This window comes from Argopecten irradians, chromosome 14 (genome assembly GCF_041381155.1).
Source record: "Argopecten irradians isolate NY chromosome 14, Ai_NY, whole genome shotgun sequence".
Lineage (NCBI taxonomy): Eukaryota > Metazoa > Mollusca > Bivalvia > Pectinida > Pectinidae > Argopecten > Argopecten irradians.
The window spans coordinates 37,224,154-37,249,718 of NC_091147.1; the positions used below are offsets into that span (position 1 = coordinate 37,224,154).

At 35.6% G+C, this 25,565-nt stretch overlaps 2 protein-coding genes across 3 annotated transcripts; one reads left to right on the plus strand and one right to left on the minus strand.

The window, feature by feature from the left end:
- Positions 1 to 1,630: 1,630 nt before the first annotated feature.
- On the minus strand, positions 1,631 to 8,711 carry LOC138307198 (E3 ubiquitin-protein ligase XIAP-like). Of its 2 annotated transcripts, none has more exons than XM_069247832.1 (7): positions 8,674 to 8,711; positions 5,726 to 7,463; positions 5,127 to 5,299; positions 4,600 to 4,633; positions 4,198 to 4,341; positions 3,681 to 3,818; positions 1,631 to 2,703 (listed from the first exon to the last, which is right to left on the minus strand). In XM_069247832.1, the coding sequence occupies exons 2-7, from the start codon at positions 7,452 to 7,454 to the stop codon at positions 2,525 to 2,527; spliced, it is 2,397 nt and encodes a 798-aa protein (XP_069103933.1). In that variant the 5' UTR covers positions 7,455 to 7,463; positions 8,674 to 8,711; the 3' UTR covers positions 1,631 to 2,524. The 2 variants fall into 2 exon arrangements, with proteins under 2 accessions (XP_069103933.1, XP_069103932.1); XM_069247831.1 differs by lacking the exon at positions 8,674 to 8,711 and adding an exon at positions 8,242 to 8,277.
- Positions 8,712 to 11,484: 2,773 nt separating this feature from the next.
- On the plus strand, positions 11,485 to 25,281 carry LOC138308340 (succinate--CoA ligase [ADP-forming] subunit beta, mitochondrial-like). Its single transcript, XM_069249334.1, has 10 exons — positions 11,485 to 11,607; positions 12,567 to 12,741; positions 13,697 to 13,808; positions 15,131 to 15,290; positions 15,870 to 16,040; positions 17,876 to 17,975; positions 18,579 to 18,883; positions 19,369 to 19,489; positions 22,522 to 22,610; positions 23,547 to 25,281. The coding sequence occupies exons 1-10, from the start codon at positions 11,539 to 11,541 to the stop codon at positions 23,619 to 23,621; spliced, it is 1,377 nt and encodes a 458-aa protein (XP_069105435.1). The 5' UTR covers positions 11,485 to 11,538; the 3' UTR covers positions 23,622 to 25,281.
- Positions 25,282 to 25,565: the final 284 nt, after the last annotated feature.

The following is a 25,565-nucleotide window of genomic DNA, read 5'->3' on the forward strand; positions in this document are numbered from 1 at the left end:
CTTCCGGTGATTGTCACAATGTGGCGTCATAATCACCGGATGGTGGGACTAATCAACGGTAAATCCTATTGACCCACATCGTCTTGATGTCTATGAACTCCTGTATTTAAAGCTATATCTTGGCGAGGGTTAATAAGGACAAAAGTAGCGAGCCTTTCTGACCCAAGCCAAAAATACTACTTATTTTTAAAGACACTGACCATGTATGCTTTTTACCAAACATATTTTAGCTGAAAGTTACCACCGTTCGGATGTTGCAAATATGTCCGTCTTTAAACAACGTTTCACCTCCGAAGTAGGTCACGTTTCCGTCAGTGCCGAATACAAAACACCAATGCTGCTTGTTGGATGAATTACATTATTAGTGAAATACTGCATGTTAGTTCCAATACATGTTCAAGTACACCTAGGAAACGATATTAATAGATATATATAGGTATACGAAACATCGCTCGTTTACACGTGGAATAATACTTTAATTCATATCATTTCATAGACCGAAAAGTTGAAACAATGTTTTCAAGCAAATGACTCAATCTTTTGTTGATATTTTTTTTATTAATCGTCCGATACTACCTCTCACAATAAATATCTCGGTCGATTTCCATTAATTTCTTGAGTATAGTACGTGAAGTGGTTTTGAAGATAAGGTTTTAAAACAATCTGATTAAAATACACTACGTTGGATAAGAGGATCTGAGAACATCCCATTAGGGGTCACGTCAAGATGACCTTTTGAAATGGCCAATCAAATTGGCACTGCCAGAATCTTGACTGGGGACGAAAGAGTTTGAAAAAGCTGTCCAAATTATTTTCGTGTATGTAGTCATCTCGCCAGGAGTGCACAACAAAGCTAATTGCATATGTATACTGGGGCGAAAAGACGATTTCATTTGATGTTGTAAGGTGTAGAAACTGCATTTGCTCTGAAGTACACGTGGTATAAAGGTCATCTGGACGTGACCCCTTATGGGATATTGTCAGATCCTCTATTGAACGGAGTGGTTATATGGATCTGTGTTTTAATCAGATTGAGGTGGGTTTTTTTTTTAAACCCAGAAAACGCGAAAAGATGAAGACAGGTAAAACGTTTACGACAATTTGCATGGAAAGTTTTTTTAAAATTCTATTTTCGTCATTTTGTGTAGAATTAAAATTTAACGAGATTGAACGCGATAAATCAAATCATGACCGCGTTCAATCCTGAATGAACGTTATTCTGATGCGTAGGAATACATTAACGGGGAATGGGATCGAGATACTGATTCGGGAAAAATGTACTAATTTCATATTTGTAAATTAGCTCATGCCCAAAAGATATACGAGTCCATCCCTTATAAGCATCAGGTCAAAAAACCCTCTTTGAAGTCCAACTACCTTTCCGAAATAAAAGTATCTTGAACGCAATATCAACATAAGACAATCAATAGCAATCTGTTTTGCCGTCTGGCGCAGTGAAAATCACGCACGGTAATTAGGACGACTCACGTCGTGAAAATTGGCATTCAATTTATTTTAACTACATATGTAAATTGTCCATAAAGTGATAATAAATGTAGTATTAATGTTAAGCTTATAACTTTTGTAACTATACAAAATTATCAATCTCGATTTAAAAATCAAAAAGCCGTTTCAAAAAAGCAGTGGGTCTATATTTTTTTTAAACTTTGAGGTAGCAAAACAAACACGTCATATATATGCATATACATTGTATACATGTTTACATTTCAAATTATCAACATTTTAAATAATTCTTAAAATGATATCAGCAATATTGTCTATATACCACACTAGGAGAGAAATACATGCAAACAACTATTATGAGAACATTACATTTTCTGGTTGGAAATAAAAAATAGTCCGGTTTAGTAGCATATATATTTATATATATATATAAAAAAACTCAACAACCTTCCTCAACTACGTTCGCCATTTCTTGATAACTTTTCATGAATAATATAATGTGTAAATATAAATGTATATAAATAAAATTGATATGAGGTAGTTTCAAATATCACACTCGTACACACATTGTTTTGACAATCATTTTGGGGGATTTTATTTTATTTTTTTGTTGTGGTATTTTCTCTCTTTTAGGGTGTTTTTTCTCTCTCTTGTTTTTTTTTTTTTACGTGTCTCTCTCTCGTTTTTTTTTTTTTTTTTTTTTTCGTTTCCTCGTTTTTAATATCATGAAGTGATATGAGACACACATGTATATGGTTCACCAACAAATCGATAATGTTGCAAATATTCATATCATGTTATACATATTTTAAGCACCAACTAATATCAGGTTGTTTTTTTTTAATTTTTATCTCAATTTTCTAACGTTACAATATTTTTTCATGAATTCAATAAATCATGAGATTATCAAATAACGGTTCATTATTTTAAACAAGAATATACAGAAAGAGTTAATAACATATTTCGCATCCATTTTTTGAAACATTATGAAATAAGAGAGAATGCAATTCTAAGAAGAAAACAATAAAAATAAAAAATACCGAATAATCAAACTGACCAATCAAAACGACATCTTAACTCGTCCTTTAATAGCTTGGCGACAGACTGTACACTTCAGGAGAACGGAACTACACACCCCACAACATGTCACGTGATGGCATGGCAAGAATACCACGCATGCGTCCTTCTCTAGGCAAATCTTACAAGTTCCATTAGTGTTTCTCAATAACGCCTCTTTATCTGAAATTTAGAAGAAATTTTGTTAAATTTGCTTTTTATGAATAACTTAAGATTGATCGTTTAATCTTTTTATAACAGCTTTTTGAATAGTTTTGCCAGAGTACAATATATATGCATGTGACATATGCAAATATTGCAGTAGTATTTGTCTCGATGCGATAGCGAATCACTGATGTCGATTATAGTGCTACCTCACCAAATCGTGCAACAGCAAACATCAAGTAGAATATCAATTATCTTCCATTCAGTCCCACGGCTCACTAGATGAATCAGAAGCACTTGTCAAGACTTAAGGTGCATCAATCTCTCCCAGGGTTCACTGTGGTACCCACATTCAAATGTGGGGACCGCAATGCACCCTGGGAGAGATTGAAGGTGCATGAAAATTAATGACCTAGTAAACCGCAGGACTGATTGGTAGATAATCCTCGTTATTCAATGTGACACTTGGATGAGAGTAGATTACCTTTTCTCCCTACTTGACAGGGTGATCCCGTGATTTCTAGGGAAAAGATAACTTTGTGTTTTACTGGGGTAGGAAAAAGACCACCCACACGCACTAGACAATGGGTGACAGCATCAATACATGCGGCAGCCATTGTCGTTAGACGTCTTTAACTTTGACGTGTTGCGACGTCCAGGTGATGATGTTAAAAATAAAGTGTTTCCAAACCAATTTCGTATCATTTTTCGTTATAGTATGAGAGATCTTTTTTTACATGGGTTTGTCAGGTGGACAGGAATATCACAGCCCTGATGAAAGATCCCTCGAAAACCTCGGGTTGACTAGCAAACATCTTTCACTCCAGTTGAGATATCTCTGTCGACGTGATAGACCCATGTTAGATTTAATCAATTTTATCTCCCTTTAACAGTACTGTACAATATTGGCCATTTTTATGAACAATAAGGAAAAGAATTACGATTTATTGGAAATTTGATCAAGCATGTTGGTTTTCTACTTCGGTAACACTAACCTTCGGTCTTTCCTGCTGTTCTCTGTGCTGTCTGTCTCGTCTGGAAAGTATCCACCTCATCAAATCCATCACGTGGAAAGCTGTTTTCTGTCCCTAAAATTTTATTGACTATAGTGTACACATCCACCGGCTTACCCACTAAAATAAGAAAACAATATATTTAATGTAAAAATATGAAATTATAAAACGTGTAAATATGAAATTATGAAATTTTTAAATATGAAATTATGAAATTACATAAAATGCAAAAATATAAAATTAAATAAAATGTAAAAATATATGATTAAGAATCATATATTTAATATGGACCATTTAGCTATAATGTATACAATGTATCGAGAATACCACAATCACCAAAATAACAGCTTCTAAAATGGCTTCGCTTCCTGAGTGTCCTAAAATGAAGTAAGCTTCCCATGCAGGTAACAAGAGGTTATACTTATAAGCTCTTGACACGAAGAGAAACTTATTTGGGAAAGCATGGTTAGTATGATAAGTATGGTTAGTGGATACGTACGTTTTCTCAGAGAAGTTATCGCAGCCGAAATGTCCTCAGCTGGAAACCCCATCTCCTTCACTCTCTGACTGAAAGGGTCGTCTTCTGTCTTTGCACTGGCTTTATCCAGAGCGTGAAATCTGGTGACATATTCCGGACTTGTGTCTGTACAACACAGAAAAAGTATTATATGGAATTATATGAAAAAACAATGTAAAATATTATCGTCGAATTCGATTTAGATGTATTCATTATCATAATAAATTACAGTTGTTGTTATTTTGTTACTGTGCTTGTTGTTTTTCAAAATTCTTTATTATTTTTTATTTTTTTCTAGCTGCAATTAAATTTCTCGTCTGGAAAGTATCCAGGTGGAATTTTACTTACGCTGATAAAAATCTTAAATAATAAAAATTCTCTTACCTGTTGCTCCGGTGACGGGTTTTTGGTAAATCCCCTGAAATATATCAAGTTGGTTTACACTATTATAATATAATACAACGGATTTTTTTAATACTTTTTTTGCTATTTTTATTATTTTATACCAATCAGACTTTACAATAACCTAAAAAAATGAAAATGTTATTTTTTCGTCGGTAATCTATTGAAAACAATTAAGGTTTGATAAATTAAGCTTTAAAACATTTCTTTACGTTCACTGTATAGGTAATAAAACCAGATATTTATTTAGATGTCTGATAAAACAGATCCAATAAGACACAATTTTAAGTAGGATGTAAGATTATAAAGAAAAATATATTTGTAAATTTTCTGTAAATTACTTTACGGCTCACGGCCAAAAATCCCTTCCAATAACAGGACGCATTAAGAAAAAGATCACTGTTGGAAATAACCTGAACATTGTTGAAATATTTATTACTCTATTAAGATATCTAAAGAAGGATCACGTTTTGGATATTTGCCAGGTGTTTACTTCCGTGTAGACTTACCTGTGGTAATTTTACCTCTTCATGTACAAGCTCTATGAAGTCATCTCCCTTACTCTCTCGGAGGTATACGCAGTCTGGGAACCAACGCGCATGTTCAATCCAAGGATCGTCGCCTGGCAACCAGTTCCGGAGCCCACCACCGCAACAAAAACACCGCACCAAATCTCCATATCCTGTAAAATAATAACGTTTATTATTGAACAAATTAAAATATTTCAATATACTCACGGTTGTCAGTTTTTAAAACGAGTGGCTGCCTAAAGTCAATACATGATTTAATTTTATTTTGATTTGACTGCAGAAAAAATATTGGTTTTATTTTTTTATATGTACAGAAAGTGTAAGGTGCGTGTTTTGGGAGACTGTAGTATGCCAGCATAAAAATCAAATGTGCCTTCTTGTAATATGCGCGTGTAACTTGCACACAGTAAAGGTATTAAACGTTTGTTAAAGAAGGCTAAGAAATAAAAACAAAAACAATATTGGCTTCTGAATCTTTGCAATTAAAACAGAAATGTGAACGCCAATTAAAGGAAATAAATGCGTATAACGCGTATAGTTCATTAAAGTAGACTGATTTATAAAGTACTATTACTCACCTGCATATAGGAACCCGGCATCAGCAAGTAACTTTGGTGTAAGACCGGAAGTGGATGACCATCCTTTAAAAGAACTAAGACGTATTGTGGGTATTGCATAGGCCGGATACGTCATCCTTTTCCCTACTTGTGCAAGCGGTTTTAGGTGGAGTTTTCCGGAATATTTTGTCTGCCATTTGTTATGCCCGTTTTTATAATCCATATATGGTCTTTTTTCTCCGGAAGTGCCATGCGAATATTGATCGCGTTTCAAATGTCCGGTCTCGTGTTCAAATGTTTCTGCTGTAGGTAGGGAATCTAACTCGTATCTACAAATATTCGCCTCACGGTCGCATGTGTTGATATGAGAAACTCTTTCGTTTTCAATCCCTCTTTCGCTTTCGTTGCTACGAAACTCGTTTTCCGTAATAGTATTGTATGTGTTGGAGCATTGCTGAGAACCTGATGAAATTGGTCTGTTTCGCTGTATAGAACTTGCATCGTATCTAGACAAACGTTCCCGTGTCTTTGTGTTAATGTTCTGCTTCTCCTGTTGCTCATGAATGTCTTCAGAAACTGTAACGTCTTTGTTTATTTTTGAATTTGCATTTGATAATAAAGGCGTATTATTAGTTGCTCTTCCTGTCATCAAGTCACAATTTGGAGATATTTTCTTGTGAACATCAAATGGATTATCTCCCTTCCTCCAGCCACTGTACCGAGCATGACAATGAAAGCATTCAACTTCGTCTGAATCCCCCGTGTAAAAGAAGCCGTTTTCCGCTAAACGTATTGTACTCACAGGGACTGATCGCGGAAATGTTTGAAAACTTTCTAACCGTAAAATCTCTACGTTTAATGACACATTAATATAAGATGAGTGTGGCTGAGTCATGGATTCAAAATAATCATTTAATTGTGATACTGGTGCTACTATCATTGTTTGCGGTGGTATTTTTGACAACGCGCTAATATCAAGCGTTTCTCTCAGCATGTCCTTATAATAGGAATCTTTGAAAAGAGAGTTGTCGTTCTTGCATTTGCGATGCCTATCAAATATTGAAGGACATTCATGTTCAAGATAATATCGCAAACTTTTCCACCTATATCCGCTGTTGTTTGTATTGTCCTTTGCGTCCTTTGTCTCCGCCTGATTGCAATTTCGCAAAACACGCATAGAAATAGCTAAAACCATCCGTATCACTGCATAACACAAAACAATAAATAATTTCGAGTCAACTGTCAAGTCCAATATCCTGCAGGTAGATCCATTGCACATCACCTGAGAAGCAGAATTGGAAACAGAAATTCTCGAATGGTCTGTGACATTACACTTTGAATGATTTCCATGGATCAAATTTAAAGAATTCAAATTCTGTTTGCTCTGGCCGGCGATAGTAATATTGATTGAAGTCCGTAACTTTTGGTCCGGTTTTGGTTTCGTTTTCCCTGTTCTTGAAATGAAACTAATACCCGGCGTACGCCGTCTAATGAAAACTGAAGTATATTGATAAATAATAAACACTTGACTTGATTTCATAGTTTTGTTGACTTCCGTTTTTATCAATTGTATACATACACACTCAATGTCTGGACGTGCATATTCAAAGTCATGTGACATGTTTCCATGAATACGGCGGTCATGTGGGAAAGAGTTCATCGAATAGCATTCAATGACGTAACCGGAAATGACACATGTCAGTGCCGTGCAGAAGAGGAAAACCCTGACTGGAAACTTCCGATTAGCCATCGTGCAGATCTGAAAATAAATATAATCACTCACATCTGATTGAAGAATGACTCGAACTATTTTAAATACTTCGGGGCTATGGTGAAATTTGTTAAAGATGCTCCACCGCCGACAGAGCATAAATGATATTAATCACTTGAACACAATTGGTCTTCAATCGTATACATATATGTCTAATAACACAAAAAATGATATAAAATAATTTATTTTGCCTTTGGTGCATGCGCAATCAGTATTTAATTAATTCCATTTAAGATATAGTGCCACGGATTTTTTCCGGGATGCAAATATTTTTTTTTTGTAACTTTAACTTCAAGTAAAATTAGAAGCTCAAATTTTTCAATTGTGGTAATGGTGTAAACTAAATAACTTTTGTAACTGAAGAAAAATACTAAATCGTCTGCTCGTGTTTTTGATAGTGAAAAAATATCATTTGTCAGCAGTGGAGCATCTTTAACGATATTTATCATTTGGACAATTAATGATGTTCAATCGTGTATATAGAAATCTACATATAAAATAATTTGTTTTCTTAAAGGTTGTCTACGCAAACAGTACCTGGTTTCAAATAGGGCATAGTGCCGAGAATTTTCTTTTTCTTTACTGAACACAATTACATACTTTTATGGTGAAATAAAACAGTGACTCAATTTTTTCAATGAAGTTAATAGTCTATTCCATGTAAAATGTCTGAATTTTTTTTATTGTGATAGCCTGAAGTAAGTAACTTTTGATATTAAGAAAAATATTGATTCGTCTGCTACTGTTTTTAATAGATAAAAAATACCTTTTGTCGGTGGTATACCATCTTTAGTTACTGTATAGGAAATCTTTATTACGTTCACAGATGCATCTTGATGAACAATAGGTTGATAAATCTTAGTGGAAAGATAAGTATTTTTCCATTTCAAAATATATTGCATTACTAATTTATATTACCCATAGCATTAAACTGTAGGGATTAGTGGATATCTCCCTTTAGTTGTAATCTTTGTATTTTTACTTTATTTATCGCGATTTTATTTATACAAATATGTTGGTTCCTAATCGGACACAGGTTTTCTCATCAAACACAACAGAAAAACTGTGAAAATACACAATGCATTTCAATTAAATTCTGTATGCCCGTTGCAATTTCAGAATGCCGCTGAAATTAAAAGAATGTTAATAATGTTCAACGCAAACTGATTATCTATTTAATTATAGCCCCATACGTTACCTAGGACGGATTCTGTTCTTGTGCATCTTAACTCTAGTTGTACATAGTCTATATATATATATATTGAGTACAATTTTGGAATTTGTAGTACAATTTTGGAATTCCACAAGGATTGTCTCCCTTCACATAAGTGGAAATTTTTGAGTATATATATATATATAATACTATACACCTAGTAATTCTCTGTAAATCCCCAACCGGTAACTATTTCATTCATTCATAAAATCATGTCGGGAACTTGATATTGAATTACGATTACTAGACTTTTGTTTTCATTTTCGCATTTCTAAATCAGAAATATATATAACCCTATGTATATATGTTTCTGTCTAAATAGATGCCTATATAACCACAGGTATTTGCAGACTAAAATAAATCTAACAGTATATATCAACAGTATGTCCATGATGTCTTGTCGGTAATATACATGTTTAATCAGTGAGTATTAACATCAAGACATTGTGATATCTGTCTTAAAAACGGTGTGTGTCTCTGTCTATTACTTGATGATAGTTAACACGAAGCACTCGAAAAAAAATAACTTTGATTGTCCTGGGATATGCGATATAGAAGCTTTATTCAATGATTTTATTACCGGTACATCTTTCTTTATTGTCCGCTAAACCTGCCTATATTATAAGGTTTTTTCCCCTAATATATATATTAGGCAAAAAAAAAAAAAAAAAAAAAAAAAAAAGCTTAATGATATAGGCAGGTTAAGCGGACAAGGCTAAAAAATACATATATCGTGGATGAAACAGAGAGTAATTCATGCACGTTAGATCTTTCCTTGAACATTTTAAAATTATAATGTTTGTACATACTGTATATATATGTGTGCGCACCCGACATTTATGTCAGATATGTGTAAATTATTATTATATTTATCTGGATATGACTCATCCTCGATACTCCAGGGGTTACGATCACTTACGACCTTTACACCCTTTACTATGAGATAGTCCAGGAGTATAGAGATCGTAGGTGATCGGAGCCCCTGTATAGGGGAGGGATCCGGATATGACTATGAAATACACGTACACGTATATCATTGAGCACGAGACAATTTCTATCGTTCAATGAACAGAAGGATAAGTTGAGATCGGACAGCCTCCTAATCTTCAAGCTGATCACCTAAGACAGCTGCTGGCATCAAATATTCAATAGAGAAAAATATATTACAATGTAACTCAATGTTTGTTTAATTTTACGTTTTTCACGGCAATTGCTTAATTAACTTAATTAAGTTAAGGTTTTATCCCCATCGCTTAAAAGGTACAACGTTTATCTCTTCAAGTATTTACTTATTCCTCAAAAAAAACCCGGTAAACTCCCAAGCTTATATATATATATATATATATATATATATAAATATAAATATTAGATAATTTATTGTCATTGGTATTCAATATTGGCAGGTTATATCTCGATATCCTTAGCAATAAAAGAAAAGGGGGAGGGGTGGAAGGAAACGTAGTTGGTCATGGGTCTTCGCTGGTTGACTATATGTCATGCCCTTCGTTCTTCAGTTTGTAAATGATATACATTGTATTACACATTTTTGAATCAGCATTTAATTCCTGTATTAAAACTGACTATCAATGCACAAATGTGTGCGTACTTTCAAAACGCCAGTTACAAGTGAAAGTAATTTAGGTATTCAGCATCACTACTGACGTCGAATGCTTCTAGGAGCCTTTTACTTGTCCTAAGAAAATGTAAAGAAAAAGGTGGAAAATCAAACTAAAGGCAGAACCAAATGCGACAGAAAATGTATGAAAAAATGGAAATGTATATCAAAAGGGGTCCTTATTACATTTTCAAAAGACGATCTCAAGGCAATAAAATACATGTTTTGTAGAAGTTTTTGAAAGCTTCTAGGGGTCTGGGTGCACCCGATGGCCAGTCGCCTTCCTTTTTTGTTTCAACAAAAACCTATCTTAACGATAATGTTATAAGATAGGACAAACGATGTTAAAAATTAACGTGCATGGCAAAAGGCTCATGATAGTTTTTTGATTTGTGGAAAGTGTTCCTATTAGAAAACAGGATGATAGTAATGATTCCTGGCAGCGTCTGACCATAGACAACTAGTCTTCTTTTCTTTCATTGTCCAATACACGAATTATGAAAATTGTGTATTTTAGGGAAAATAAATTATCTAATCTACAGATAATGCATAAAAGTAAAAACTTAAATCGTTGAATAAAAAGTTCACATACGTTTTTATAAGTCCTATAAAAACCTACAATAGGCGGCCCCCAGACCCACTTCCTTTTCTTTGCTTGCCTCTATAAATATTCAGATTTTAGGCAGTGCAATTCGGTAAATTTATATTCAAATTATGACATTAGACGTCAAACATGATAAACTAATATGTTTACATGGCTTCAATTATTTTCTGGAAAAAGTGTACATGAAGTCCTCAGAATGCAGGATTTATAAGCATTTTTTCGAGATCTTCTGGGAGCCTACGCAGCCCCCAGACCCCCACTCTTCTTCGCTTTATGTACCTGTAAATATTAAGATTTTTGATATTGCAATATTCTGTAAGTAACAAAATGGGAAAATAGATTAAAACTTAGAATAAAAAATATGACACTAGACATGAAAACCATAAATAAACATCCATAAATGGCTTCAATTATTTTCTGGAAAATCTGTTCATAGAATGCAGGATTTTGCAACATATATTCGAGAGCTTCTGGGGCCTATCCCCAGACCCCTCGCCTGATTTGCTTGGTCCCACGCCCCCCCTAACCTCAAACTCTGAATCCAAATATTTTTTATGTTATTTTCCGGATTATCGAACGCTCCTTTTTTGGAATTACCCTTCATGAACAGGAAATGACGTCATATTAAAACATGGCGTCCGTTCTGTTTCGGACCGGTGGACGAATAGCAGAAAAAGTAAATTTTCAAGCAACTCATCGGGTAATGCTTCACAGAATTAGCCTTAAACTATCACGACCTATATGTGTAATTTATTTATCACATATTGCAATCAATGCCAACATGGGAATCCTACAAATTGATATTCAATTTGCAAGAAAACCTGTGTCCTTCCCAAATTGTCAAGGATCCTTGATTTGTTTACAAATGCATTTTCATGTTATGTATTTATTTTCAGTAATTTTCGTTGTATTTTTTTCGATGAACTATGCGTCAAATTAGCAACCCAGTTTTAAGTATTTAACTGATGTCAAATAATTGCCATTATACTGTACATGTGTTATAACAGCAGAAATTCAAATATATTGCTATGATAAAATGTATCCTCAATTGACACCAGAAATTTGCATACCCCCAATTCCATAGTATGTCATGCGATCATATCTGGTATATTATAAGGTCAAAACCGGATTGGGTACATGTTTTACGATCCATAACATTTTAAGATAAATAAAAGAAAATACTACCATGTGTTAGTTATGAAGATTTATTTGATTATTTATCGTGATGTAGATAAAATCTTGTCATATTGAAATTCGAATCTTTCCTGAAAAATGTCCACAGAAAATAGTAACATTTCAATGGGTTCCAAGATCACTTTTCGACTCATTTTTTAATAAGAAAGTAATTATAATTAGCTCACAGCAATGACAATTTTTAAAACTAGATTCATGCCATTCAAGTTACTGTCACTAATGTTATTGTCTAAGACTACCATAGTCTTGTCAAGATTGCAGACTATTGTTTGATAGAGGTGATGTAGGCATAATTTCAATTTTTTTTATAAATAGTTGAGACTACTGAGTCAGTCTGATTGTTGTTTACTTCAATTAGTTTAATCAATAAATGACCATATTCCTACTTACCAAGATACCATTCAGTGTAAAAAATGATGAGGATCGTTAGACAATTTATAACAAAATGTCATGCTTCTTTTATAGGTACTTGCTGCCTTTTCACCTGCGGCATCGTGCCATCCACACCGGCAACAGAAGAGAAATCTTTCCATCCACGAGTACCTTAGTTTTGGTATTTTGAAGGATGCTGAAGTCCCCATACCTAGGTACAGAGTATGTGGAAGTCCAGCGGATGTCCAGGATATGGCCAACGACCTGAGTAAGCAGTTGTCATAAACTAGCTGCAATATTGTAGTTCAAAAGACTTTTAGACAGATAATGTTGTCGTCTTTAGAGCTACAATTAATGTCTATTACTGCTAATGGAGCAAAGCAATGATTATGCATATACCATTATAAAACGTTTGTTTGCATTTTTATCGTACTTGTTTGATATCGCTTACCTACTAGGCAATAAAACTGAACCACATAAAATATCAAATTCTCATCGAGGCATTATTTTTTTACATAATACATATGAAGGTCTTTCTGAAGAGAATTTATACAGCAAGCCCACAAATTGTGAATTTGACATCTTGTGAGCTGTACGGTAGATATTAAGAATGGTAGTTATGTTTGTTTTGGACAAAAATAATATGTTAATGCATGTATACGCATAAAATAATTGGAAACCTACAAAAAAGTATAGAAAACTATGCCCGAGTGATTTTCGGAGGCAGTGCTCCACTACGACACATAGGGACCAATTCGTACCCGGCCGAAAGGTATAGTAGGCCGGGTACGTATATTGGTTCTAGTTATAAACCTATTCTTAGCATTTTCATGTTGTGTTGATATCATTGTTTGTGATGCATTAATGATTACAATTTGCATACTCGACTTGCAATTGACATTACTCAATGTTATGATCGAAAGTGGACTATCATACTCGTTTTAAACTGTAATCGTTATTTGATCGTAGAGGCATAGCGTGTCTCAAGGGAGGTAATGTGGTAGGTTCCCAGTCCAATTATTTTCAAGTTTAAACATATACATAGTAAATAGTATGATCAGGATTAATAAAACAGGATTTAAAGTTTGAGTTTACGAGGTTCAGATGAATCATACGTAAACATCAAAACAGTCTTACAAGTCAGCTGTTAAGATTAAACTATGTAATATAGTTAGGAAATTTAAAATCAGTCTTAGTCTTTAATCTTTTTTGTTACTTTTCAGTCAAGGCCACAGGAGCGCCCGATGTGGTCGTTAAGGCACAAGTGTTAAGTGGCGGACGAGGAAAGGGTCACTTCACCAGTGGACTTCAGGGCGGAGTCAAGATATGTTTCTCGTGAGTTTTAATACTGTATTCGACGAAATAAGCACTCCATACAAGACAGTGTGAATGTTAGAAGTTCTATTGAGATTTTTAGTGCGAGCGTACTCGCACTATTATTTTCCTTGTTGAGTGTAGAGTCTGTGTACATCCGCTATGTGCAGATTCCACCTGTGCACGCGTTACCGGAAGTCAGTGTCTTCTACCTTTTAATAGATTTCGCCGTGATTTAGTGACACCAACCTTTCAAAAACATATACTAAGATACACTTGTCAGCGATAATCTACTATAAATTATCCCTGTGACCACAGACCGCATTTGCTGCAGTTCTCATAAATATTTATAAAATGACACAGCCTTGCATAAGAGGAACAGAATAAAAACAAAACATTATAGAATATCAGTCTGAGTGTCTGAGCTTTAGATCTAATGTATCCCAGAAAGGCGTTCAAGCATGGCACAGGTAAGTCACCACGTGCACAGAGACTGGACAGTGTTCTATTTTGAACAGCGAAACAAGTCTGTCATATCAATATCAATATGATAATAAAAAAGGCACTTCTATGTAACAAACAACACACTTAACAAAGTTAAAAATAATTTCACATTTAAAGTTCTGATGAAGTAAAGGAAAATATTTATTACAATACACCAAGGGCATTAAACATCTCCTTGCAATAGTCCCAAGGATAATGAGCGAAAGTGCTACATACACCTGTTGCCGAGGATGATTTCATACTGGAAATAAAGGTCAGGAAGAAGTTAGCGAGCACTTCATGTCTAACAGACATATTTCTAGTTTTAGAATTTTTATCAAAGTGAAATTTTTGAGAAATAATTTGGTTTGTACCATGAGCAGAGATACAGGTCTTTGATTTTTACTGACGACTTTAGTTGTCAGTTAGGTGCAATATTGTAGCTCAAAAGACTTTTTGACCGATAATGTTGTCGTCTTTTTAGTAGGCCGGGTACGTATATTCGTTCTAGTTGTCAGTGTGTAAATCAAAAACTGCTGCAAAGTGGTAGAATTTTTGTACTTATTAGAAACAAAATCTGTACATGTAGCTGAAAAAATGATTACTGTAAACCAACTTTCATTTATTTCCCATGCAATTTATTTTCACGAATTTCGCAATCCAAGCAAATTCCCGAAAAATTTATCTCAGAGAATTAATGTCAACATCATCTACTGTGATAGTAATTATCATTCAATTATCAAATCCGCGAATATAAATCTTTGCAAACTTGTTTTGAAATGGAAATCTCAAAATTTAATAACCGCGAAAGAAATTTGGTAAACAGTATTACAAAACGACTGACTTTGATGTGTTTTCAGAGACGAGGAAGCCAAGAAGATATCAGAACAAATGTTAGGGTACAGCCTAATCACAAAACAAGCACCACTGGGGAGGATATGTGATACAGTGATGTTGTCAGAGAGATTATACTCCAGGAGGGAGTTCTACTTCGCCATTGCCATGGAGAGGTCATTCGCTGTAAGTTCTGTACTGGGGTTTCATGAATTTAACAGATTAATCGGAATGAGCAATGCAGATCTTTTGAAAATAGTTATCAAATATATATAGTTTGAAAGACTACTGTACATTTATTTGATGTTCATCTCGCAAAAATTACATTTTAACTATAGACTGGAATTGTGGTCTACTTCTATCTCTTCCACACAGTTTCTCGCCTTGCCATTACCTTTCATTTTAGCTCATATGTGATGTGTGGTGCTTTAATAGTTGGACATTGTTTGAACTACACCACTGCTGCTTGCCTGGCAATGAATTACAGAGTTATTTCCCTTGCAGCAAAGTGTCAATTGTGATGTACTTATTTTATGTGCAAAAATCTCCTAATTTTCTCTGAAAAATATGAAGTTTTGCTTGCAAAAACGATTTCACATTCTATACCTACCCACAAGGGATGACTCTTAAAATACAGTGACAGAATATTCCATACTGCTATTGAAGAGGAAATGTGATGATTCAGGTAATCAAATGAGTTGAGATGATTCCTCTGCCCTGATGTGAAATACATAATTGTATAATATTGTGTTGATATCATTCCAGGGTCCTGTGTTAGTTGGCAGTTCTCAAGGAGGTATGAATATAGAAGATGTAGCAAAGGAAAACCCAGCTGCTATACTTAAGCAGCCTGTGGACATATTTTCAGGCATTACAAATGAGATAGCAGTGAACATGGCAGTCAACATGGGTTTTAGTCCGAACTGTGTGGACCAGGTAAGGAGAAAGACAGCAAAACAAGGCAGTAAGAAACGTAATAAAGGCAACAGGTCCATACTTCATAAATCAATCAGATTTGCAATTTTGTAGCTCTAAAGTTTTCTAAGACAGATAATTACGTTGCTGTACCTCAACCCCCACCCCCCCTTCCCCCACCCCCTACCCCTCACACGGAAGTGTACTGGAATAGGGTTGTCCGTCTGTCCATTCGTCTGTCTGTCTGCAAACACAACTTTGTCCAGCGACAGACAGATAATGATGTAATTATACCCTCCAACAACTTTGTCCGGCGAACTCCTCTTAAACTACATGACAGATTTTGATAAAATTTGTTACACAGAACCCTGACGTAAAGGGGAGTTGAGTAAACTATATAGGGATCTATAATGTTAATGGAAATGTTACTGTGCAGCGGGGGTATTAGTAGCCTGAGATACTCTGGCCCTGGTACCAGACTTAGACATTATGACAGATAGATGTCTGGTTTAGGGCCAGAGCGCAGTAGTACTCGAAAACCTGGAATAAGCCGACACCGTTTGGTATCGGGCCAGGTATTCTCCGATTCAGACTACTAACAAAATATTACCACCGAGAATCGCCACTTACCTTGGTCTTTTCAACAAATGAATAATTTATCTACTCATAGCCATCCATTTCATCACGCATGCAAGTTCTATTGTGTCAACACAGTAGTTTCTTTTCCGCAACTTTAAATTTCCCTTGTCGTCGCCATTTTCTCATAGTATGCAAATCAACTTTAATCTCGATGGATTGCTATGTTTGGGTAGATATGATATTCATTTGTTGTATAGACTAAGGTTAGTGGTGCTTCTCGGTGATCAGTCTGAATCGGAGAGTAAACTGGCCCGATACCAAACAGTGTCGGCTTATTCCAGGTTTTCGAGTACTACTGCGCTCTGGCCCTAAACCAGACATCTATCTGTCATAATGTCTAAGTCTGGTGTCGGGGCCAGAGTATCTCGGGCTAGGGTATTAGTTGTCCACTGAAATATATAGGGATCTGTAATGTTAATGGAAATGTTACTGTGCAGCGGGGGTATTAGATGTAAAGGGGAGTTGAGTAAACTGTATAGGGATCTGCAATGTTAATGGAAATGTTACTGTGCAGCGGGGGTATTAGATGTAAAGGGGAGTTGAGTAAACTGTATAGGGATCTGCAATGTTAATGGAAATGTTACTGTGCAGCGGGGGTATTAGTTGTCCACTGAACTATATAGGGATCTGCAATGTTAATGGAAATGTTACTGTGCAGCGGGGGTATTAGTTGTCCACTGAACTATATAGGGATCTGCAATGTTAATGGAAATGTTACTGTGCAGCGGGGGTATTAGTTGTCCACTGTGGCGACAGTTCTAGTTTAACGAGCTCCAGCATATTTGAGCAAGTCCATATATGTAACGATAAAACTTCAATTTAAGAATGAGTAAGAACTTCAACTTACTACAATTTAAGAATGAGTAAGAACTTCAACTTACTACAAATTTGTGGTTATAATGTATTTTTCAATCCTCATCAAAGTTCCTCTAATATGTGTTTAACAAAGGGAGGGCTGAATTTCGTAATTTACATGCAAAAATTTCCATAGTGTTATTTTCGTAATAGATACACTTTCAGACTTTTAACAACAAAGTTTATACATGTACAAAATATTACATGCAGAGAAAAATTTTTGATCAGACAACCTTCGCGTAATCTATTGTGAAATTTCCCCTCATGGAAATATCAATGTTTACAGTATAACAGTAAAATAGCATTATGATTTGTTACATAGAGACTGAGTTCTGATTATTTGTTCCATTGTGATTTCTCAGGCAGCTGATATTATTGTGAAGCTCTACAATGATGTCTTCCTAAAGTATGACTCCACCCTCGTCGAGATTAACCCAATGTCGGAAGATGCCAACGGCAAAGGTAAAAAACTATTCATATGGATGATGGTTTTAAAATTTGTTTAGATACAGTATCTTTCCTTACATTTTATGATATTTGCAAATATCATCATACAGAGTCTATCGGGGGGATTTTAAAAGTTTCTCAAAAATAATAGAATTTTGGTGTAAAATTGCTTCATGAAAGTATTCAGTAAAGAAAAATTATGGAGAACCATATATTGGTTTATCATAATGACTTGGAGAAGTGATGACAAATACATCATTTGAAAATGTATTTACATTTTCACTGCAACCTTCCTATACAACCTTACTAGATGCATTTGGCATTGTTCAGTGCATGAACTGCCATTCGCTTATTTTGACATCATTATCATTATGACGTGAAATTTGACATGCTATTGGCTATTATTGACTTTGAAAGATAGCTGTTGAAATGGCTAGTCTCTACAAGATGATAATAAATTGTCTGTTATCATAGATGAAAAACATCTTTTTATTCTTTCATGAAATTGTTATCAAATGTAAATAAAAGCATTGAACTGCATTCAGTTGGCAATTCGTGTACAATGAATGCAAACATGACAGCGTGATCACCATGATGAGGTTTATACCATTGTTGCAGTGTTCTGTATGGACTGTAAGCTAAACTTTGATGACAATGCTGAGTTCCGCCAAGAAAAGATTTTCAAATTGCGTGATTGGGCTCAAGAGGATAAACGCGAGGCTAAAGCTGCTGAAGCCAACCTCAACTACATTGGACTGGACGGCAGTATCGGCTGTCTGGTCAACGGTGCTGGACTGGCAATGGCCACCATGGATATCATCAAACTTCACGGAGGCAACCCCGCCAACTTCCTCGACGTCGGAGGTGGTGCAACCTCAAAACAAGTCACAGAAGCTTTCCGTCTGATCACCTCGGATCCAAACGTAAGATCATGTACATCTAAACCCAAGATCATATACAGATCACTGATCTCAATGTATGATCATGAACATCCAAACCTAAAATCATGTACAACCAAAAGTAAGATCATGTACATACAAACATAAGATCATATACAGGTACAGATCACTGATCCCAATGTAAGATCACTGGTCCAAATGTAAAAGATTTTCTCGAAACAAACTTCATTAAGTTACTTCAGTCAATTTTTGTCACGTTAGTTACACAAAGAAAAAACCTTCAGTTTTTACTGAAGTTTGCGCTTTTGTTCGGAGATATCAGGGACTGATCACATATCTCAACATAAGATCATAACTTATACACTGTGACTGATCTCAAAGTAAGATCACATATAAAATCATATTATTCGTGAAATACTCTTGTGTATATGAAATGACTGCCTTACCATTATGGCAATGCTTGGCTGTGATTGACTGTAAGATCATTATGATGATGTTTGATTTGACAGGTTGACGCCATCCTAGTAAACATCTTCGGAGGTATCATGAGATGTGACGTTATTGCTCAGGGTGTAATCGCAGCAGCAGATGTCCTGAACCTCAAGATCCCAATTGTTGTAAGATTGCAAGGTACAAACATTATATCAATATACACTCTGCAATACTCTGGTGATGGGATGGGGGGAGGGGGTACTGGCAGTACACAGTCTGTCGTCCGCAAATCTTGTCCTAAACTACAGGACCAATTTCAGTGATTCTCAACTGTATTGTTGAAGTTCATACGTAAATGTGCAACATGGTTTTATTTATTTTCTGAAAATTTTGGTTGTCATGGTAAACAGGTCACTATACACAGATTTTTAAATTGTCCAATAACTCATCAGTCTCATCATTTCATAATCACAGTTTGCCTGGTTACCATGGAAACATAATGTTATGGAGGCTTTTGATTGGTCATGATATTGAAATATTATCTGATAGAGCTGAAATTTGCTATTGGTATATATTCCGAATTTGCATATTGCAGAGTTATCTTCACTTGCGGGTAGGTATTGATTGTGACCTCATGTAATTGCGAGCATAACGTCATACATTTCGGAGAAAACAACATGAATTGCTCCCACAAAATAATGACGTAACGATCAATATCTGCCCGCAATGGACATAAGTCTAATATGTAAAGACAGAATAGGGATTTGAAAGGATGACAAATACAATGGTTACAGACATAAGACATTATTTGGTACCAATGGTTACCAAACGAAAGACTTCGCAACAACATATATGCAGTTTTTGCTCTGGAGGTTTTAGACTCTTAGAGTCTAAAACATGGTCTTCAATTAAAATATATTGTTGTAAATCTTCAATTATTACATGGAAGTTATTGATTTGGTTTGCTTTTCTTTAAATCTAGTTTTTTTAATATTTAACTCTGATAACTGAATATGATGTAGTGTGGTTATATATGATAGTTTGTTTTATGATACAGGGACATGGGTAGAAGATGCCAAGGCCCTGATAACTGTGTATATGATGTAGTGTGGTTATATATGACAGTTTGTTTTATGATACAGGGACGAGCGGGTAGAAAATGCCAAGGCCCTGATAGCTGTGTATATGATGTAGTGTGGTTATATATGACAGTTTGTTTTATGATACAGGGACATGGGTAGAAGATGCCAAGGCCCTGATAGCTGTGTATATGATGTAGTGTGGTTATATATGACGGTTTGGTTTATGATACAGGGACGCGGGTAGAAGATGCCAAGGCCCTGATAGCTGTGTATATGATGTAGTGTGGTTATATATGATGGTTTGGTTTATGATACAGGGACGCGGGTAGAAGATGCCAAGGCCCTGATAGCTGTGTATATGATGTAGTGTGATTATATATGACGGTTTGTTGTATGATACAGGGACGCGGGTAGAAGATGCCAAGGCCCTGATAGCTGTGTATATATGATGTAGTGTGATTATATATGACGGTTTGTTGTATGATACAGGGACGCGGGTAGAAGATGCCAAGGCCCTGATAGCTGTGTATATGATGTAGTGTGGTTATATATGACGGTTTGTTTTATGATACAGGGATGCGGGTAGAAGATGCCAAGGCCCTGATAGCTGTGTATATGATGTAGTGTGGTTATATATGACGGTTTGTTGTATGATACAGGGACGCGGGTAGAAGATGCCAAGGCCCTGATAGCTGTGTATATGATGTAGTGTGTTATATATGACGGTTTGTTTGTATGATACAGGGATGCGGGTAGAAGATGCCAAGGCCCTGAAAACTGTGTATATGATGTAGTGTGGTTATATATGACGGTTTGTTTTATGATACAGGGACGCGCGTAGAAGATGCCAAGGCCCTGATAGCTGTGTATATGATGTAGTGTGGTTATATATGACGGTTTGTTGTATGATACAGGGATGCGGGTAGAAGATGCCAAGGCCCTGATAGCTGTGTATATGATGTAGTGTGGTTATATATGACGGTTTGTTGTATGATACAGGGATGCGGGTAGAAGATGCCAAGGCCCTGATAGCTGTGTATATGATGTAGTGTGATTATATATGACGGTTTGTTGTATGATACAGGAGCGCGGGTAGAAGATGCCAAGGCCCTGATAGCTGTGTATATGATGTAGTGTGGTTATATATGACGGTTTGTTTTATGATACAGGGATGCGGGTAGAAGATGCCAAGGCCCTGATAGCTGTGTATATGATGTAGTTATTGACGGTGTTTTATGATGATAGAGCAGGCCTGATCTGTGTATGATGTAGTGTGTTATATGAGTTTGTTGTATGATACAGGGACGCGGGTAGAAGATGCCAAGGCCTGATAGCTGTGTATATGATGTAGTGTGGTTATATATGACGGTTTTGTATGATACAGGACGCGGTAGAAGATGCCAAGGCCCTGATAGCTGTGTATATGATTGTAGTGTGGTTATATATGACGGTTTGTTGTATGATACAGGGATGCGGGTAGAAGATGCCAAGGCCCTGATAGCTGTGTATATGATGTAGTGTGGTTATATATGATGGTTTGGTTTATGATACAGGGACGCGGGTAGAAGATGCCAAGGCCCTGATAGCTGTGTATATGATGTAGTGTGATTATATATGACGGTTTGTTTTATGATACAGGGATGCGGGTAGAAGATGCCAAGGCCCTGATAGCTGTGTATATGATGTAGTGTGGTTATATATGACGGTTTGGTTTATGATACAGGGACGCGGGTAGAAGATGCCAAGGCCCTGATAGCTGTGTATATGATGTAGTGTGGTTATATATGACGGTTTGGTTTATGATACAGGGACGCGGGTAGAAGATGCCAAGGCCCTGATAGCTGTGTATATGATGTAGTGTGATTATATATGACGGTTTGTTTTATGATACAGGGATGCGGGTAGAAGATGCCAAGGCCCTGATAGCTGTGTATATGATGTAGTGTGGTTATATATGACGGTTTGGTTTATGATACAGGGACGCGGGTAGAAGATGCCAAGGCCCTGATAGCTGTGTATATGATGTAGTGTGGTTTTATATGACGGTTTGTTTTATGATACAGGGACGCGCGTAGAAGATGCCAAGGCCCTGATAGCTGTGTATATGATGTAGTGTGGTTTTATATGACGGTTTGTTTTATGATACAGGGACGCGCGTAGAAGATGCCAAGGCCCTGATAGCTGCTAGCGACATGAAGATTATAGCCTGTGATAACTTAGACGAAGCTGCAAAAATGGTAATACTAATATAAACTTGCCTCAGGGGCTCAAAATTAGTTACCTTTGGCCCCAAATCAGTTACCTTTGGGTTCAAAATCATTTACCTTTGGCTCAAAATCAGTTACCTTTGTGCTCTACATCAATTACCTCAAGGACTCAATATCAATTACATCAGAGGCTCAAAATCAATTACATCGGAGGCTCCAAATCAATTACCTTCAGGCTAAAAAATCAGTTACCTTCAGGCTCAAAATCGATTACCTTCAGGCTAAAAAATCAGTTACCTTCAGGCTCAAAATCGATTACCTTCAGGCTTGAAATTGGTTACCTTAAGGCTCAAAATCAATTATATTCTGGCTCAAAATTAATTATCTTGGGGGCTCAAAATCAGTTACTTTCGGGTTTAAAATAAGTTCTTTGGTCTCAATTCAATTACCTTTGGGCTCAAAATCAGTTACCTTCAGGCTCAAAATAAGTAACCTTCAGGCTCAAAATCAGTTACTTTCAGGCTCAAAATCAGTTCACTTCAGGCTCAACATCAGTTACCTTCTGGGTCAAAATCAATAAACTTCGGGCTGAAAATTAGTTAACTTCAGGCTGAAAATCAGTTACATTGGGCTCAAAATCTTTGGGCTCAACACCAGTCACCTTCGGACTCAAAATCAGTTACCTTAGGGCTCAAAATAAGTTATTCAGCCTCAAAATAATTTACCTTCGGGCTCAAAATCAGTTGCCTTCGGGCTCAAAATCAGTTACTTCCAGGCTAAAAATCAGCTAACTTCAGGCTCAAAATCATTTACAAATATAGTCACACAGAGCTAATACTTCCCCGATACATATCTGTATTTTATTACATTAATTCTGTGGGTGTAATAGCATTTTTTACCCATTTACGCATCTTAACTGGAACGACTCGACAGGACAGATAATTATATGTACTTGTTGTTTTACAGGTGGTGAAGCTGTCTTACATAGTCAGTATAGCCAAGGAAGCCGAAGTGGACGTCAAGTTTGAGTTACCTTTGTAAAACAGACATCAAATTGTGATCCTGTTGTATGCTCCTATAGACGAGTTGTTTTTGCAAAGAAGGAAAAGGATGAATCTGTCTTTATATTGTGTGAGGATTGAGTCTACGAAATAATATTTAGTGTATACGGTTAGCATGATGGCTGTAGAAGTCAAGGAAATAACATCGGATGTACGATCACCCGGTGTAATTATTTTACAATTTGTGGAACAATTTCATGGACATTAGTTTTAAAGAATTGCTGAGGATAATTCACAAATTTCAAACTATTTTCCTCTAAGACATTACAGAACAAGAGGACATGGATGAACTTTAAAACAAGGTGTTGTAACAATGTCCATTAGTTAAATGTAAACTTTTACACAAAGTACATACAATGATAAGTTTAATGTACAATGTTAGCTACAAAAAAATATATCTGATGCCTTAAACAGATGATCATTCATCTTTCTAAATAGTGCTAAAAAAATGTTTTATACTTTACACAACCTGTGACCATTTGTAATATGTTATGTTTCTTTGTTAAAATAATTTTGGCACAGTTGAATGGAGTGCTAGTATCTGCATATTAAGGGATTCAGTTTCTCAAGAATATATACTCTTTGTTTGCATTTAATGCATTTATCGTTAGCCAAGATATGAAAATGACACGTTTTGAGTTTAAGGCAATGAAAGTTTGTCGTGTATGTGTGTATGGGAGGTTTATACCTAACCACCTAAAACAAGTCCATTTTAATTAGAGTTATAGCGTTATTACGATAAATTTATTTATTATCAAACTTGAATATCATGCATAGTTTCCGGTGGCACATCAAGGGGTTTTAAGAGCTTTTGAAAACCCAATCCCGAGAGTTTTCTACCATTTTCCTCAATTTCTATACTCATGGAAACCCTATTGAAAATTTGGAACCTTCCCCACACCCACACAAAATATTTCGCTTACTTTTGTTGTGCGTTGTGGCTACCTTTAAGTTTTATGCCAAGCAAACTGTTCATGGATGGTTGGTTTTGCGACTTCGGTAGTAAAAGATCTTCTTGATCAAACCTATCTCATGATGATTAAATTATAAAACGCTAGTGAAATATGCCATGAACATAAGTTGATTTACAGTAGTATAATGGTTTCATTTCAAACAAATGCAAAATATGAATACTTTATATAAATATTTACGTTAGATATCAAGATGCCATGGTTAATGTACTATAAAACACATTTCTTTCATGGACATTAATTTCCGCATTTCAAAACTTGAATTGAAATATCGTTTAAAATTATTTAAATAAATAAATGATAATTTGCATAAACTTTCGCGAATTTACCTTAACTGTGGAAGTAAAGCAATCGCATGTAAAAGAATTTGGTTTATGGTAATTTGTGTAATATGAAACTTTTGGTGATATTTGACCATGGAAGAAATATTAACTAGCCTTATGAACGGCCTGGACTGGTATGTAGGTGTGTACCATGTGTCTACCACATATGTACAACATGTGTACCATGTGCATACCATGTGTGTACCGTGTGCATACCATGTGTGTACCGTGTGTGTACCATGTGTGTTAGGTGTAAATATATAGATCTGTGTACATATCTCCTAACGTGTTAATAGGCATACACTTCTACTGATGAATATTGAGATAAAATATTTAAAATACGTCATTTTTTTTGTGCGTCTTTTTCTTTCTGTTAACATCATCTGGCCTGAAGTTCAAAGGGCAAAAGTGAGCTTATGCCGTAACATTATACGTAGAATCTGTTGTCAGACGTCCAGAAACAATTCACAAAATGACTTTTTGAAAGTCACTGGTTAGATTACAGCTTAATTTGGCTTGTTGCATCTTCATGGGATGGGGATTCAAAATTGTACTTTTGGTTGGACTGCCTCCACGGGACATGAGGGCAGAAAAAATCTAAAGACCAAGCAGACACTATAAGTTTGATTT

Bases quoted from the DNA above. Each gene is read 5' to 3' on its own strand.
- LOC138307198 (XM_069247831.1), bottom strand. From the start codon at position 8,262: ATGGTATACCACCGACAAAAG. The intron at 7,464-8,241 runs GTATTTTTTATC...ATTTATTTTCAG, and splicing joins TGGTATACCACCGACAAAAG to ATCTGCACGATGGCTAATCG. The intron at 5,300-5,725 runs GTGAGTAATAGT...ATTATTTTACAG, and splicing joins TGCCGGGTTCCTATATGCAG to GATATGGAGATTTGGTGCGG.
- LOC138308340 (XM_069249334.1), top strand. From the start codon at position 11,539: ATGGCGTCCGTTCTGTTTCGGACCGGTGGACGAATAGCAGAAAAAGTA. The intron at 17,976-18,578 runs GTAAAAAACTAT...CCATTGTTGCAG, and splicing joins GGAAGATGCCAACGGCAAAG to TGTTCTGTATGGACTGTAAG. The intron at 19,490-22,521 runs GTACAAACATTA...TTTATGATACAG, and splicing joins AATTGTTGTAAGATTGCAAG to GGACGCGCGTAGAAGATGCC.